General features: G+C 41.5%; 1 protein-coding gene across 1 annotated transcript in view; it reads right to left on the bottom strand.

Moving 5' to 3' along the window:
* The window catches only part of GMIP (GEM interacting protein), a 40,271-nt gene extending 22,631 nt beyond the window's left edge, over positions 1 to 17,640 (bottom strand). Inside the window, exons 1-2 of the mRNA XM_059732986.1 lie at positions 13,896 to 17,640; positions 12,306 to 12,443 (exon numbers count right to left, since the gene is read on the bottom strand). Coding sequence (XP_059588969.1) covers positions 12,306 to 12,443; positions 13,896 to 14,154 — 397 coding nt within the window. The 5' untranslated portion in view covers positions 14,155 to 17,640. The remainder of the gene's footprint in view (positions 1 to 12,305; positions 12,444 to 13,895) is intronic.
* Between the last annotated feature and the right edge of the window lie 12 nt (positions 17,641 to 17,652).

Genomic DNA, 17,652 nt, shown 5'->3' with positions numbered 1-17,652 from the left:
ATTCTGTGGAGCAAGCACAATTCTGCCTATCTGAATTACCCAGCATACAGAGGAAATGCATCTGTTCCTCTGCTCCTTCATGGGGTGCTGTATACTCACCATGGCTAACAGCCCTTGTCTTCAGGATAACACAGAGACACGAGCGTTGTAGCCTGTCCTGCTCCTTGTGCCCTTTGGGGTGCCCTAAGCTTATGCTATCAGAGGGAGTTGTAAGGATAGGTGGTTTCTCCCTTAAATCTCTCTTTGAATCATAGTGCAATAAGCTTCATGGAAATGTTAAATACATTTATGGAGGGTGGAAGGGTCCTTCATACCTGATGCAGAAGGTCAAAGTAGAATTGCTGACAAGTTGCCAGCAGCCTCTGTCTTGATCTACTTCAAATGTCTCTGGCTTTTATGTCAATATGGACTGGACTTTAAAAACAGGAAATATACTGGACAAAAGCATATTGCAAATGTTTCCATTTTGTATCCTCTTTACTGATCAGTTTAACCACGTTTTTATACCCTGTCTTTAAGAGTTCTCCCTGATTTCCTTCTTAATCATAGTGATGGAGCAGTAATGAAATCCTTCCACCAGCACCAACAGATATACACACCAATGAAAGGGCACCGCTGTGTAAGGCTGATGCCATAGTCAAAGCTGACCAAGTATCCATAGTTACACAGGCCTTGGTGGATACAATAAGACACAGGGTTGCTCGATGTACATCTACCCTGTAAAAGGCCAATTAATTAGCCGTTTCTTCTTGGTATAGTTGTGGGGAAGGCAGGTTTTCACAGTAGTGGGTGTAAAGTACATCATGGATATTTTTAGTAGTAGCAGCAGAATGGCAAAAGCATCACTTCCCTTTCAGCCATGGGACTGTGTAATGAGGCAAATGAATAATACCAAGCCTAGGGCCTTTGCCTTCTTAGTTTGGCTCTTGCCTTCCACAGCATCAAACCCTTAGACCTGCTTAAGAAATTTCCAAGGGTGCCTCCTCTTTCCATTCTTGGTACTGATGTTTTCTACCAGATTACATCTCCTTTTGTCAAATAATGAAGCAGAGTTAGCACAACTGGTGTGAGCATATGCAGACCTTCTGACTGCCAGAGCCCTTGTTCTCAAAGCCCAGTTCATGTTCATCTTTTGAACAGCTATGGAAACTAAATCCCTCCTTCATATGATGACAAGGTAAAGCCACAGTAGCAATAGAAATACACTTTTGGCTACTGCAGTTTGACCCAAATTAGACCAAACTAGTCCAAGACTCTTTTCTTGAGTCCTGCTGCCCTTGTATGAAATTCTCCCTCCTACTCAATCTTAGCCATCTTGTAATGCCTCATTCTCCTACTGTTAATACCACAGAAGGCTGCTCAAGCTGCACATTTGGAGAGAGAGAGAAGAAGTCCGAGTTGGAATTCAGATGGGTGACAAAGGCAGCAGGAACAGGATATATGTTTAAAGTACAAGGTCTCTGGCTCCTTGAGACATGTGGGTTTTAGAAAGGATTTCAGAACAGCCTCTGGAATTGTCAGAACCAAGCTGTTGTACAGAAGCAAGACCATTTTCTACCTGTCTCTATGATCTCCTATGCCTTTCTCATGTTGTCCACCTACTTGAGTGGAACTACAGACCTAAAACAAAATGAGGTTATAAGTTGCTTAATTCTTGAGGAGATCAGAACTATACACTGAACCAAATATGTACCCATGTTTGGCAGGAAATAGAGGACTGGTAATGCCAGACTTTCTCAGAAAGGGGAAGGGAACCTGACATGAGAATGATATAGAGAAAAACTGGGTGGTTCTAAATTTGACACTGGCCCTAAAGGACAGACAGACCTTTTTTTGAGACAACTCTGAGGTCCCAAATTGCTGGTCATTCATGGGTGTAATACAGAGAAGATTTGATTGATTCAGCAAAAGTTCAAGGGAAGGCAATCCTGGTCAAAAGTGCAGGCAACTTGGTAGTTTGCAGTATCTGGAGCACTGTCAACAATATCAAAACTTCAAGTATAATGAGCTCAGACTTACAATTCTCTCCCGTGTTCCTCACCCCAGTGGTGTACTTGGGGTCTTCCCATCATGTCTCCCAATATCTATGGTAACTTTAATTATCCCGGGTCTGAAAATAGCTAAGCTTTGTTACAGACAGATGAGCCAAGTACTTTAAGTTACACACAGTCAGCTGCAGCAGATAGTATATTAGAATCCAGAAGTCCTGACTCCTGGTCTCTTACTTCAATCACTAGACCCTATTTCCCTCTTAAATTATTCTATAGGCTTTTAGTTGTATGGAATAATGCTAGTTTGTCATCTAATGTTGACTGAAATACTTAGTGGGAAAAAATACTTAGTGAAAAATATTTAGCTCCCTAGTAGTAAGAATAATTAAACGATAGAACACCTTACAGGGGGAGGTGGTAGGCTCCCTATTGTTTGGACTCTTTTTAAGGATATTAGATATTGCTTTAATACAGCTTTTGGGAGAAATTCTGTGACCTGTGTGTGGAGGTGGTTGGGTGGGATGGATGGTTGTGGTGATCCATTATGGCCCTGGATTCTACCAATCTCTGAGCTCCACTGTGTAAGCTGCCATCATGGATGTGGGGAGAACAAAATTGCCTGCACTGCCCCCCACGTGGCCGCCACTCTTGCAGCTACACCTCAACCTCAAATCCCTTGCTTCAGATGGTCACCCAGACAGGTCAGGAAGGAATGATTTTCCCCACTGGTTAAAGATATTCTGGGATGTTTTTCACCTTCCTTTGAAGCATTAGAGAGTGGCCACAGTTACAGATAGGTCCCTGGTGGGTCATATTCACATGCTCATCATAGTCAGTCACCAGATTTGTGGACGGGAAGGAAATTTTTCCCAAATCTAATCAGCAGGTAGTTCCTTCCCCTCTCTCCAGCCGGGGGTACAGTTTGCCTGCTGGGGTCATATGGACCAATTTCACTCTGTCAATTCCCTGCCATTGCAAGAGCCATGGACACTAGGCAGTGAAGTTGCTCTTGTTCTCTGCCCGGGGCACAGAACATTTTAATCTTCATAATAAAATGCTTTAGTACCAGGGCAAAAACTAGTTTAGCTTTCAGCATATTATAGATGTCTTAATGCTTCCTTTTGGACTTTAGCTCTATCTAGCTATGAAGCACCTTGTGAAGGAAAAACAGTTCCTAAAAATGCATAACAACAAAATAAAAGGTTTGAGGAACGTCAACCAGAGAAATACAAGTAGCAGCACAGTGTAAGACAGGAAATGTTTCCATTTTTGTACAGAGAACACTGCAGCCTGTAACTCCTCATAAAGAAGGCTTGACATTCTGTTTTTTTACTTCATAGCTTCTAGAACAAACTAATTAGGATTCATCATCAATTTTGTCTGGCAGAGAGAAAAAAGATGCAGTAAGGTACGTTAAACAGCTAGGGTCTTCATGAAAAGCCAAAGCTGAAAGAACAGTTATTAGACTACTGACAAATTGCATGCACAGCCTGCTAGGTAGTCCGAAGGTTGTCAGGAAAGGCTATCTCATGCTCAAAAGAGGTTACATTTATTAACAATTTAAATGATTATTTCAAATACCAACACATACCATTTGGTTCAGGGTCTCCCATGGCTGAATCTTCAGTGTTTTGGTCTGAAAGTAGCAGGATCCCAGTTTACACTGCTTTGAATTGCAGCCAGATTGACAAAAACACAAATCCTTGACCAGTTCAGATGGTAGCAGGTTAGCCAAAAGAGTCCCATAGGAGTTGCATACTAAGAAGACTTGCCTGAGTGAATTGACAGAGAAGCTCTGGCCTGTGAGTGCAGCTGCCTTAACCAATCTGTTTCCTGCAGACACATTTCCGTGTAAGGAAACTGTGCTTAGCGTAATTTGTTTGATCATACAATTTGCATACATTTAGCTATCTCTCTCTAAATAAAAAGAAGGGATGGCCCAATTTAAAGTTCTGTTGCCTTCAGTGCCTGCAGCTTCCCAGAGCAGAATAAGCACCCACTATTTCAATGTCTTGAACAAGTAGTATTCACTATCTCTCTTGGAAAACAACCCAGTTTCAAACTTCTGACGTACACACACACACAAATGATGGGCCTCCTATGATGCTTCCAGGGATGCTGGGTTCCCCTCCTCCCTCTAAATAGTGTAGCAAAGATAGATAGTTCACCTGAAACATGGGCACTGCTTTGCAAGAAACTTCTTAATTAATTTCAGTAAAGCACCAGGAAGCAACAGTTATTGCAGAATAGCAAACCTAAGCATGGCTCGGGAAAGGAACTGGTTTAAAACTGAGAGTAAAAGGAGAAGAGTAGAAATTAAGCAAAATAACTCTTAATCCTTGCATTGCATGTTTCTGTGGTCTGGAAAAAATGGACTCAAGTGCACAGCCGCTTCAGATACCAACTTTGCAAAACCTAAATGTAACCAAGGCTTTTCTAAAACCAGCTCCTGGTCCCTCTAGCTCATTTCATACCACAATCTGCTACCTGCTTCAGTCTGTATCCTGAAGACCCATCAGAAGGTTTCTCAGATTGGAAGCATTAAATCCAACAGTGTACTATTTATCTGGAATGTACCTTTTTAAAAGATATCCAGTCTTGATTTGAATCAACACACATTTAGTTCAAAAGCTGTACGTCAGTCACTTATAAAAATCAGGTAAACCACACTCACAGCATAAACTGGTCCTTCATACTCAGCAATAATGCAGTTCAATCTTCCTCACTAAATAATAATTATTTTTAAAAGGTAGTTTATGTGACTGGAAAAATAAAATTGGTTATAACTTCAGCCTCCAAGCTTCAATTGTGTTCGAATCAAAATGACAAATCCCCTGACTGTTAGTTCTCCCCGTTAATATGAACTGAGCTGAAATGTAGACATCTGGGGTTGTGAGGTTTATTACCAGCTGCCAGGAGTAATCCTAGAATGAGCCCTTTCTCTGCTTTATACCATGAGCTGGAGAAATTCTCCTTATGTGATGGAGCACTTTTCTAGACTCCATCATATCAGTAGGCTCTGTGATGGAGCACATTTCTGTTCTTGTGGCTGTTTCTGGACAGGCATAAAAGGGTATCATGCAGACACAGGCAGAAAGCTTATTGGCAGAGAGCTCTGGGTAACTGTTGTTGACAAGAAATTTCTGTGGTTAAAAATGCAGAACTGTGAACACAAAGCATTACATTTCCTTTTAAGTCATCAGCCTTCTTCCTTCTTCTGACTTGATCTTATGATCTCTTTCTTTCATTGCTTTGTCTTGAGTGAGAAGGCTCAGTCCACCGTCGAAGGGGCAACATACCATTCTGGACTTAGACAGGTGTTATGGGCACACCAGAATTTTTGTGGCTCACAGAACACATCAAGAAGAACTATTTCATATTTTCTGCTGTCTGTTGATGGCTAGGATTAATGCAATAAAATATTTTCTGCAAAAGATCTCACTGCAGTTTACACTACCATCTCTGTGGCCACATTGAAACCACAGCCCAGAACTTGCTGTTCTGTCACATGTTCAATCTACAGAGAGTCAGGAATATATTATTGAGTATATTATTGAGGCTAGAGTTACAGTGGAGGTGTCATTTCCATTATAAACACTGCTTTTTAAAATTACATAACATGAAACTTGTCCTTTGCCCTGCCATTTATCAAGCTGATGTGACTACTATATAAAATTTCACAAAATTCTACTGAAATTATTGGAATTCCAGAATAGTGAAAGTGTTTTAAAGGAAGAAAAGATGAACAGAAATTGCTCTGGACCAAAGTAAGCCATGTTGTAATACCACTGAGAACAATTAAATTACAGTTACATCAGGGATTGGTTTGGCCCAGTATTCCAAATGGTATCTTGTTCCATTGCCCTGCTTCTCATGGCATCATTTACATAGTGCAAAGAGAGTGTAAAACATTATTGGATCACCAGATTACACCAGGTAGACTCCAAGGGAAGCCTAGCGGGAGTGCGGTAATTACCACAGACAGACTAAGGCCCAAAGTACACGTGCTCTGGGAGCCACTTTAATTAAAGAACCTGAAGTGTCTTGTGTATCAGTGTCCCTGCACTTCAAAATGGTGGTAGCGGTGCTTTAACTAAAGATCATCAAACTGCCATTTAGAAGTACGGGGATGCTGATACACAAGACACAGAGGTTGGCTGGAGTGCAGTAATTACCACAGATTCACAGAAGTTTAGGGTAGAAGGGACAGCATGAGATTATCGGGTTCAGCCCCCCTGCTCTGGGCAGGAAAGACTGCTGGAGTCAAATAACCCCAGCAAGGTGTACGTCCAGTCTCCTTTTGAAGATCTCCAGGGTAGATGCCTGCACCAGCCCCTCTGGGAGTCTATTCCAGACTGGTCACATGAACCGTGAAGAAGTTTTTCCTTATATCCAGTCTGAAATCTTCTAGGACTTTATGACTGTTGCTCCTGGTTTTCTCCTGGGGTGCTTTGGTGAATAGTTGTTCGCCTAGCCCCTGATGCTCCCCCCTGATATATTTGTAAGCTGCCGCAACCACCAAATCCCTACAAAGTCTTCTCTTTCCTAAGCTGAACAGTCCCATATCTGTCAGCCTATCCTCACATGGCTTGCTCTTCAGGCCTCTAATCATACGAGTGGCTCTTCTCTGGACTCTCTCAGGCTTCTCCACATCCTCCTTGAAGTGTGGCACTCAGAACGGGATGCAGTACTCCAGCTGCGGCCTCACCAATGCCGAGCAGAGCGGGAGAATAACTTCCTTAGTTTTCCTTGAGATGCATCAGCTGATGCGTGCCAGTGTATTGTTTGCTCTGCTAACTGTAGCATCACACTGGTGGCTCATATTCATTTTATGGGCAATTATGACCCCCAGGTCCCTTTTGGACATGGTGCTAGCTAGCGTAGCACCATTGAGCCTGTAAATTTGTTGTGGATTTTTCCTCCCCAGATGGAGAACTTTATACTCCTCAGCGTTGAACAGCATCTGGTTCTGGTCCACCTATCTAACTAATCTCTCTAGGTCTGCCTGGATCATCAGCTGACCTTGAGGTGTGGCCGCACTTCCCCACAGCTTAGTGTCATCGGTGAACTTTGCTAGTGTGTTTTTCACCCCCACATCCAGATCATTGGTGAAGATGTTGAAAAGCACTAGTCCAAGTACTGAACCCTGGGGGACCCCACTGGCTACCTTCTGCCAGGTTGACACAGACCCATTTATTAGTATACTCTGGGTTTGACCCTGCAGCCAGTTTCCCATCCATCTGACCGTTGAATTGTTGAGGCTGTAGTCCCCTAGATTTACCTTGAGAGCCTCATGGGACACCAGGCCAAAGGCCTTCCTAAAGTCCAAGTAAATGATGTTGACCTCATCTCGCTTATCTAGGTGGTAAGCAACCTGGTTGTAGAAGGAGATGAGGTTAGTCAGACATGACCTACTTGTGACAAAACTGTGGTGGCTGTCATTCAGAATTTTGCCTTCTATTATCGCATATGAACTCCTTGAAAAATGTTTTGAGGATTTTTCCTGGGATTGAGGTCAGGCTGATCAGATTGTAATTCCCTGGGTCCTCTCTCCTCCCCTTCTTGAAGATGGACACAACATTGGCCCTCTTCCAGTCTTCTGGGATCTCTCCTGAGCGCCATGAATTCTCAAAGAGGTTTGCTAGCAGTCTTGTGATGACTGGCTAGTTCCTTCAGCACTCTTGGATGGAGTTCATGCAGTCCTGCTGACTTATAGATAACCAGCCTCTCTAACTGTTCTTCCACCAGCTCTGCATTGACTGTTGGTAGGTGATCATCCCTACTGTGACTATTCTGTGTCAAATTTGCATTTCACAGGCTATCACTCTTAGACTGGTGAAATACAGATGCGAAGTACTCATTTACGAGTTCAGTTTCCTCCTTGGTGTCAATGATCAGATGTCCAGATGCATTGAGCAGTGTTTCCACTGGTTTTCCTCCTGTTACCTATGTACCTATAAAAGGACTTCTTATTGTCCTTGATTTTGGTTGCTAACCTAAATTCGGTCACTGCCTTTGCTTTTCTAATCTGCTTCCTACAGGTGTGGGCCAATCTTATGTAGCTCTCCTTGGGGCCTATTCCTAGCTTCTATCATTGGTAAGCCTCCCTTTTCTTTTTCAAAAGATCTGGGACTTCCCTATTGAGCCAAGATGGCCTCCCAGCCCCTGTGCCACCTTTTTTGCTTACAGGTATGGGCAAACTCTGTGCACCGAGGATTGTGTCCATAAGGAACCATGCTCCAGCAGACTCAATTTATCAAGTCTGCTTCAATGCACTGTAATTACAGTGCATCAGAGCAGCCTCCCAGCTTTTGTGTACAGGCATCCAAAGTTTCCAAATTATTGTTTGTGAATGTCATCAGGAGGTGTGGAAAATCAGATGGAAAGAATGGTTTTGTGTCCATTACACAGGGAGGCAAGTGTCTGATGTGTTTATTTGGGCTTGGGGATAGGTTTTACACTAGTATTGAAAGATACATTCTCTGGTGATGTTTTGGGCCTACATTTCCACTCAGTAACACTGCTTCTATGCCAGAGACACTGGATTTAGAACACTGCATATAAGAGAAGGAGAACAGCTCTCTCCAGCTAAAAAATGTAGAGCTAGTTGACAAGTTAGGAGGTGCCTTGTGGGATGTGTGTGCATCACTCATTAAGCATCATCCCAGACAGGCACAAACCTCTACATGCATATTCAGACACTCTCTGCATTGGGAGGGTGTTTGGAATCGGAGCTTGCACCACCTCCAATTGAAATGGCTCATTTCTTTCCCTTCTAAGACCCTTGGACCCTATGCTGCTGGCTTCCCTCTTCCCTTCTCCTGCTGTCCTCTCAAGGATGGTAGCTTGCTCAGAGATGCATTGTTGCCAAGCAGCCTGGAGGTTATTTTCACTTTCCTTTTGTTCTTATTTTCACTTATTAATGGAGAGTGACCTTTCTTTTACGGAACACGTTTTCTCCTTTCTCTGCCTCAGAACAACAGCACAGCTGCAAGAGCAGCCACAATGGTGCGATTCCACTTTCTGTTTTTGGTGGCAATAAATCCTGTGCTTGTTCAGATTAAAATCCAGAACTAACTAGTTTTAGACCCATTGTCCATTTTTTCCCAGTAAATAAAGCGAAGAAACAGAGAAAATTGAGTAGTATTCACATTCTGTTAATGTTCTAAGTTCTGAGTTGCTGCTTTGAAAGTCTTTTGACTTCAGACAGAGGTAGTACAGTATGGTGGAAGTATAGAACTGAGATACATTTCCAATGTTGCCTCTGAAATTCTGTATGACTTCATTAAACCTCTCTGTGCCTCAGTTCCCGTTTACTAAATGAAGATAATTACCCCTACCAGCTTTGTATAGGAGTTCAATACTAACAGATAGAAAGTGCCATAGAAGTGTTTTATGCTGTGTAGAGATGTTTATAACCATCTGGTTGCAGTGTGATATAACAGATAAATGCAAACAAACCTTAGGCACTATATGGGCTGTTACCCATAGGGAGCTCTTTGTGTTATAGAAATATGTAATTTAGGAGTTAGGATGTTCATGTATCCAATTAAATTGCATCATACCATGTAAGACAGTCCACAATACAAGTTTATACGGAATTTGTAATCTGAGTTAAACATCACATCTCTTGCTCCTCATTCTTTGAATGTGATGATTTCCCACAGTCAGTCTCCAGTAAATTATTCAGTTTAGAGTCTTGGACTTCACTGGATCCAAATGTGGACTGTTATTTGGATTATTAGTTGAATTTCTATGATTCTAACTTTACTTGATCAGGGTCCATTGTACCCATCCCAGTTGATGTTCATTAATTACTCATCAGACATCCCTGATTTCCTCTCCTATCTCATACACTCAGTGGGAGAAGTCAGTGCACTGACTCACTTGCTGTCAGCTTATTTCCGTCTTCCACACCTAGCAGTTTCTGCGTACTTCCCCATTTCAATGTCAGTCTTAGACTCACTGACTGATAAGATTTTTCCAGATAAATTCTTTAAAACATACAAACTAGTGGATACAGATGCCAAAGAAACTGAACATGATGTGTCTGGACCAAGGTGCTATTTCTGAGCTTGCATTACTATATAGGTGAGTCTAAACCAAAACCCTGGATCCACATGTACTGAGCTTCAGTAAAGATTGAAATTAAACTTGCAAATCAGGCATATCCCTAATATCTACAGGACTGCAGAAGCAGCTGGACTCGGTACATCCATTCTGAGCTGACAGGTTCTTCAGCTTTTGATTAACTTCTACATGGCAGTTACCAGATAGAAGCAGGGAGTGACTATCAAGAACAGCCCTTTACAGTCATTTGCTCTTCAGAAAGGAGGAACAGTGTTCCAGGAAGAGCAGCACAAATGAGAGGAGAGACTGTGACTGACTATTGGATTTTCATTCTCAATACAGGTCAACTCTGCAGTATGTAAAATGAATCAGGGAGTATTCCCATGAGACATCTAAACTGTCCAGAAGCAATTAATTCTGCAGGAAGTGGCTAAAGTACATCAGAATAGGAAAGCGAGCTATCCATTACTTCAACCTGGCATAGAACCCAAAAGTCCTGACTCCCCAACCCAGTGGTTCTCAAACTTTTTAGACTTGAGGAACCCTTGTTAGACTGGAAAATGACAGCTCTTAGTTTTCACTTGTTTTTTGACTGGAGAAAAATAATAGAGCAATTCTTCTACTGCAAAGAATAAGAAAGACTACATCAGACCAGAATATCTTTAATACTGTGGATTCCTATTTGAAATCTCTGAGTTTATCTTGTGAATTTATCACTCTTAGAACCTAACAGTGCTAACATTGTGTGGCATCCCACAGAACCCTTGAAAGGATCTCAAGGACTCTAGGGTGTTGCACCTTGGTTGAAAATCATTACCCCAGCCCCATGCTTCTAAATGCTCATTGAGACTTTCTTGTTTTATATTTCATTCTCTCAATTTATATTTATAAAAGCACAGAAAATAAAGTCCTAGCATTCCTTTGAGCCCAAAGCATCACAAAAGGGAAGTACAGGAATTCTTTAGAAATAAACAAGCTTCTCCTTTCACAATACAATATGCTACAGAGATTTTGGTAGAGACTCATCCATGCCCCTTGGGTATTTAAGGTCTTGAGTTAAACACCTTATTCCTCATTTTGTGGGTGGGGCAAAATTATCACATAACTTTCCTTGGCATGTTTTCCAAGGGGGCAGTCCTTTTTGGATGTGGTAGGGAAGAACAGCCACCACTCAAAGCTGTTATTTAGTTACTAGACTTTCCCTTCCTAGAGCTGCTATGAGTAGCCTTTGCTCCTTAGGAACCAGACCCGGACACAGGCATGGGTGAACCAGGTGGCTGCCCAGGGCCCAGACAGAAAGGGACCCCGAAAATAGAAAAAAAAAATTACAATTGCAAAAAAAAAGTTTTAATATTACGCATATACAGGACTGGCAATGTTATCAATTGAGAGTGAACTATTTAAAGACATTGATACCACAGATGTGATAAAGACTTGCAACAAAAAAATCATTATCTCTGGTGAAGGGGGGCCTGATACTAAAAGTTTGCCTGGGGCTGCCAGGAGTCCAGGTATGGCACCGTTAACAGCACTGGCATGTTCTTCCACAAGTTTTCCTGAACTCTGGGTTTTTTTTCAGATAGGATATAGAAGAATGATGGGTTCTTTGTCTTCAATTAGATTTTTACATCTTTATATTTCAAGGAAAGCATATTTGCCTGAAATGAAATGGGGATCTGGCTCTTTCCCTATAGCATAGAAGGCTGGGGTTTGGATTCCATTCCTACTCGATACAGAAATTACTACATACCAACAGTAGCCTGAGCTGCCGTGATCTAAACTGAACTGAATCATGTGGGGTGCAGCGAGTATCTGTTAGGACACAGAATCCATCACAACTGGTGCTAATATTGGGTATCGGCCACTCCTAGAAGAGCTTGCAAGTCAGAGTTTGGGCCAGGACACTGAGGAGGTTGCCAGTTTCCTGGGTTTAATCATAATACCTCTTTGATTTTGGAAGATAGTGACAATTGCAGGATAACAGCCAAATTAAACAGAGAGCACATGCCTTTGCTCTGAACAGTCCTATTTCTAGAAGGTTTAACAGTAAGGTCTCCCTTAAACACAAGCTTTTTCATATAAATAAACATTCATTACATTCACTTATTTCCTGCTTTAGAACATCTGCAGTATTAGGCACTGATACCTGCCTCTGCCTGTGCAGAGCTCTGTGTAATAAGAGTGGCTTATTTTGAGTGGTTTTGCGGCCACAGCCCAGACAACAAACGATATTTAGGGATTTACCGTTCACACTGTTGATGAGGGCTGCTGTGGCAGGCTGGATGATTTCACCGTTCAAAGCAGGATACTTGTATACGAGGGAAGAGATAGCTTGTAGTAAGTCTACCAGTTTGGCTTCAACAGGACCTGAAACAACTGGTCCTAAAATTAAAAGAAAAAAGGAAAAAATGGACCTCTGGTGTTTGACCACATGAAATAACATTCTTTCTCATCCTCTTAAGCATCCCCTACCAACCAGGCTGAGCTGCAGTCCCTATGACAGGAAACTGGCACACAAGTGGCATGCAAAACAGAAGCAAATTAGGATCTCAGACTGAAGCATTTCTTCTACATGCAAACCCACATGCACTACTGGGATGGAGCCAGGAAATGCCCAACCACAGGTCATTTAAACCAGCTTTTCCTACTTGTTCATATATCTGCTCTGTTTCTCCCATTTGACCGTAGTTATTTGTGGTAGAATTTCAGGGGCTTATTTTTTTTAAAGACTTGTTGCTGCATTCTTGCCCATACCTGTACTTTCTACATTAATCTTCTATCTTGTTGATACAAGTGGTGAATCTTCCTTCTCTCTGCCACAGGAATGTGGCAGTCCAAAACATATCTCTATACAGCTTTATGTGCAATGTAATGACAGGATTTTATATAAACAGCATTGAACTCTACCATTGATACCATTCCTCACAGGCCTTTGGCTCTCACTCCTGGGACTTTTCTCCACTGATGCATCTCAACTCTCTCATTGAAAAGCCCATCCAGGACAAAACCAGATGGAGAGGGGCATTCCCTTCAGCTATGCCAGAACCAGTACAGAAACAGTCTTAAGTTGCTCCCCAGTTTTGTGTAGTTCACAGGGGTCACCTTTTTTTTTTTTTCCCCTATGGAAATTGCATTCAGCAGCAGAATGTGGATATGCTACCTCCTTCCCATTGAATTTCTGTGAAACACTCCATTTCTTTGGCAGTGAAAGGCAAGAATTTCTTGGGGTGATATTTTTTATTGGACCAACCATGTAGTTGAGATAAAGTTAGACAAGTTTTCAAATGCAAGACAGTGAACGAAAGACATAGAAAAGAAGGGCTTTGGACATCAAGGCAGCTCCAGAAAAAGGAAGTCTTGTCCCAGCGATGACATCAGGAGGAGGAGGGATGTTGATGTTAAAGATGTTGATGTCATGAGCCATTAAACAGTCATTTTGCCACTTAGCAAAAAAAAAAAGTGCTTTGTCTGGTACTATCCATCCCCATGTAGGGTAGGATCAGGGAATCCTACTTGTTAGTAAAGTAGGTACAGTTCTTCATCAGCTGTCTCCTGATAGTGTGTGTAGTTAATTACATGCAAAATCAAGAAGTTGAATTAAGCAACTGCATAAACAAGGAAAGCAGGGAATAAAAACTTGGCTCAAGCGTTGTAAGGGCTGCCTACATTTATTGTTTTATGTAAGCTGGGTAGTAAAGAGCATTTACTACTCGGTTTGCATAAAACAATGAAGGCAGGCAGCTCTCACTAGACCAGAGCTGCCTCTCCAGATTTAGAATGGCATTAACTCTCATGCCAGCCTCTCATGTAGGAAATACATTTTTAGACACTTACCTTCTTTTTGAAAAAGCTCCCGGAAATTCCTGAATTTCCCATCAATGTTTCTGAGATGTCTTGTGATATGGAGCACTTCATTGGCACAGAGGTCCGGGTGGCTGATGCAGTCACCAGAGGTGGGAGTCTGGATTGAAGCCCAGACAGCGGTCAGAAACCCAGAGTCTGATTCATGATCATCAGTGAAAATGCCATTGTTTGGTGATTTGCTGCCAATCTCAATGTAATGGGCATTATTGAGGTGTCCGGTCCCAGTCATATTAATGTCAAGGTGTATTAGAGAGCGCTCAGAAGCACTTACTGTTCCCAGAGTCTCTGTTGGAGCTGAAGCTCTTTGTTACAAACGTTCTTTTTTGGTGCACTGTTCTACAGTATTAGAGACTTCCCCGAGGCTTGCTGTCTCTGAAGCAAAAAGAACCAACATTCTATAAAAGATCTTATGAGAAATACAAAATTCTGGGAAAAACAAGAGGGTTTGAGGTTAATTCTGAAGTTGTTGCTCCCAGCATTTATTCAAATAACACTAATTCTGTGGAATTGTCATTGCTACCTTTCAAGAATCCAGAAACTAGGCTTTAATCACTTAAAACCTGCAGTAAACACCATCAGGATATTCTTCCGGATATATTACCTCCCGCACATTCCAGCAAATGGAGACACAAGTTCAACAAATGCTCAAGTTTTCCTGACAAGATTCTTTGGGTAAATCCAAAATCTTTTAATAGACCAACTAAAATAGTTGGAAAAATTCTTCTTTGTAAGCTTTCGGGTACAAACACTCTTCTTCAGGCTGAGGAAGTGAGTTTTCCTGAGAGAGACTTTCATGTCAAAGTGAAATCAAAATATCCTTACCAGCTGGGTTTTCATAAGGGGTCTCTCACTTAATGCAAAATTCTTTAAAAGTGAAAGTCTTTGTTCAGAGGAAATGCGTGGAATATTTTGAGTCTCCTTCATTCTCTTTCTCCATTGAAGTTATGGAGGAGAAAACCTGACGACCTATTTGAAAAAATAGGTTGCTGAATATCCTAAGTGCACAGCCACCTTGCTCTTCGCTGATGATTAAACTCGAAAACTTAGTAGTCGTCCTGATTCTATGCCCTCTTGTCAGCAACAGCTCCCGATGGCCACAGTCAGTTTCTGAATTCTCCTGATACACCTTTAATTTTGAACCCATTCAGAGGGCACCAGCCGTGTAAATCTCACTATGTGCCGTCTGTGTGGGATGAATCTGAAACTTCAGACAAGTGTCAAGCTATGTGGATTTTCCACATTCCTGCCAGGAGTTATGAAATCATTCACTTCCCAGAGTGATTTGGTATTATATATACCATGTATAACACCAAACTTATCCTCCTACCAGTCTTGTTAACCTTTTTTCTAACTGAACTTCTAAATGGATTCAAAGTCATTAGGAAATGGAACTGCAAAGCATAGCAAGCTGTTATATGTATAATTAATGTATAATTAAAAAGAAGAGTTCAGCAGACAAGCCAGAAGGTGGAGAATTTGGAAAATAAAATTGCTTATATAAACTAACTATTTGTACTGTGCTATATCAGAGCTTAGATTCCCACCTAAGGGATTAGAGCCCTTTCTTTCTTTGCTGTATGCACATATAATAAAAAGTTTAGTTGTGAATTAATAGATACATTTGTAATATTCTCAGCATGTTATATTGTGCTTTTAAATTCAAAGAGATTTGCAGACATTAGCAAATTAACTCTTACAACACCCTGTAAATTGGGTCAACATCAGTGTTATCATCTAGATGGTGCCTGAGATGCAGAGAAATTAAATGATTTGCCCAAGGCCACAACTGGAACAAGTAACCAAAGCAGAATTAAAACAAAGGAGCTCCCAGCTTCTATTTCTGTGCTTGGGCTAATAAGCAAACCTGGGTCTAATAGAATACTTATACACAGTGTGCAGGTTATATGCTGTTCAACCAATATGGTTCTGTAACAATATACTTAGAATAATCACTGTATCAAGGTACCAAGCACGCTCATTTTTGTACTTGTATACTTCCTTTCTACCTCACTGTTTCCTTTATCATCATACCACTAAGTGTCTAGGATGTCTTTTATAAATTCAGATCTTCAGACCTATCTATAGTCATTGCCATTCAGAATTATGTTGTGGTGAAGGACTTAACTTGCGGCTGTTTCCTCTTAAATCCATAATTATTACACATTGTGTGCTTCATTATGTATATTACCAACCATAATAAAAGTCCTTTTAAATAGGATGACTTGAACTTTCCCACTGGGGGTTTAAAATGTTGAACTCTCAGTAACCAGTGAGGTTAGGACACAAGCTACTTTGTGGCCTACCAGTGAATGTAGAAGTGGGCAGCACCAGGTCCGATTTCTGCATACAATTGGTAACTTTGTTCACACACATTCTGTACACTTATTATCTCTGGATACTGGGTAGTTTAAGTGAGTTTCCAAGTGACAATGCTGATGTCCAATTTAGCTACACCTTTTCCCTGAAGAGGTCACAACATAAGCTGGACAGTACATGAAAGCGGATTTGCCAGTTACATAACTTGCATAGGCTGTGCTGCGTCCTTATTATCCTGGGATGGCCTCGAACAACAACATGCTCATGCCCACGAGGCTCTAATTCCCTTTCATTGGGATTTCTAGCAGGGTTTCTCAGTTGCTTTTAGGGAGCACAACATGCAATTGCATGTTTACTCACTAGGCGGAGCAGCTGCGGTCTTATGCCCTTGTCCTCAATTCTGTACACGATTGCTACAGGTCGATTTGAAGGTGGTTCTGCTCTGGAGGCTTTGTGAGATTCACAAGTGAGATATGCACTGTTCACTTAAATTACAGATCTGTGTGAAAACTATATTACTACCATTGTTATAACTAACTCCTCAGATGCTTGTCGTTGAAAGCATTTAATGCAAATTAATGACATCTCTGCTTATCAGTGTGACAGCACTTTTGCGTGTAGCTCAGCTTTTTTCCCTTTCTGTATGTGTGGATCTTTCACATAGTAACAGGGAAGAGAAAGCATTTAAAATATCAGAAAATGTGATTGTAAAATCACAAAAATAGACACAGGATGTCAGGTGATCCATTCTGGACTAATGTCCAGGCTGCTGAAGAAGAATAAAATGCAACAGGTCACTTCACATTCTTAATCTTAAAAAAAAAAAGCAAGGTATTCTGCAGTTTGTTACTTTTCTGATTGTGTCCTAGCATGTCAGAAGTGTTGTAAGTCTTCAGATACACTCCTTTCGTAAGCTGAGCTGGCTATGGTTGTACTCACATCGTTGCAGCTGTGGGTAGCATTGAGCCCCTCCCAATAAGTCATTTTCCTCCTTTTCCTTCTTTCTTCTACCTGCCAGACAGCCCCAGGGTAAAGTGAAGGAGGATCAAGTGGGTAAACAAGTTGAACAGGCTGGTCTTGCCTTGTGCCTGTCTCCTTTTCACCAAAAACAGACACCTCCTTTTAGTTCTTCCAGTAATTCACGTAGGCTCTTTACAGTCTCAGGCAGAATGACTCTCTGCTCTTACGTTAGTCAGGTCACGGCACACATTTAGGCATCTAAATTTTTAGGCAACTATATAAGTGGTTTGACCTCCAGATGTGTTGAATAATGGGATTAGGGGGAAACGAGTTGCTGGACTGGAGTCGTATGTTTTCTCTCTGCAGACCCAAGTGCTAAAGTCTTGTGAGATACCAGGGACTGGGCTATTCATCAGCTTAGCCTTTCAAGAATTAGCAGTGTGTCCTCATG

Source organism: Alligator mississippiensis, chromosome 8 (genome assembly GCF_030867095.1).
Source record: "Alligator mississippiensis isolate rAllMis1 chromosome 8, rAllMis1, whole genome shotgun sequence".
Taxonomy (NCBI): Eukaryota; Metazoa; Chordata; order Crocodylia; family Alligatoridae; genus Alligator; species Alligator mississippiensis.
Note: the sequence above shows the minus strand (reverse complement) of the source record. Positions and strands in the feature narration are given on the sequence as shown.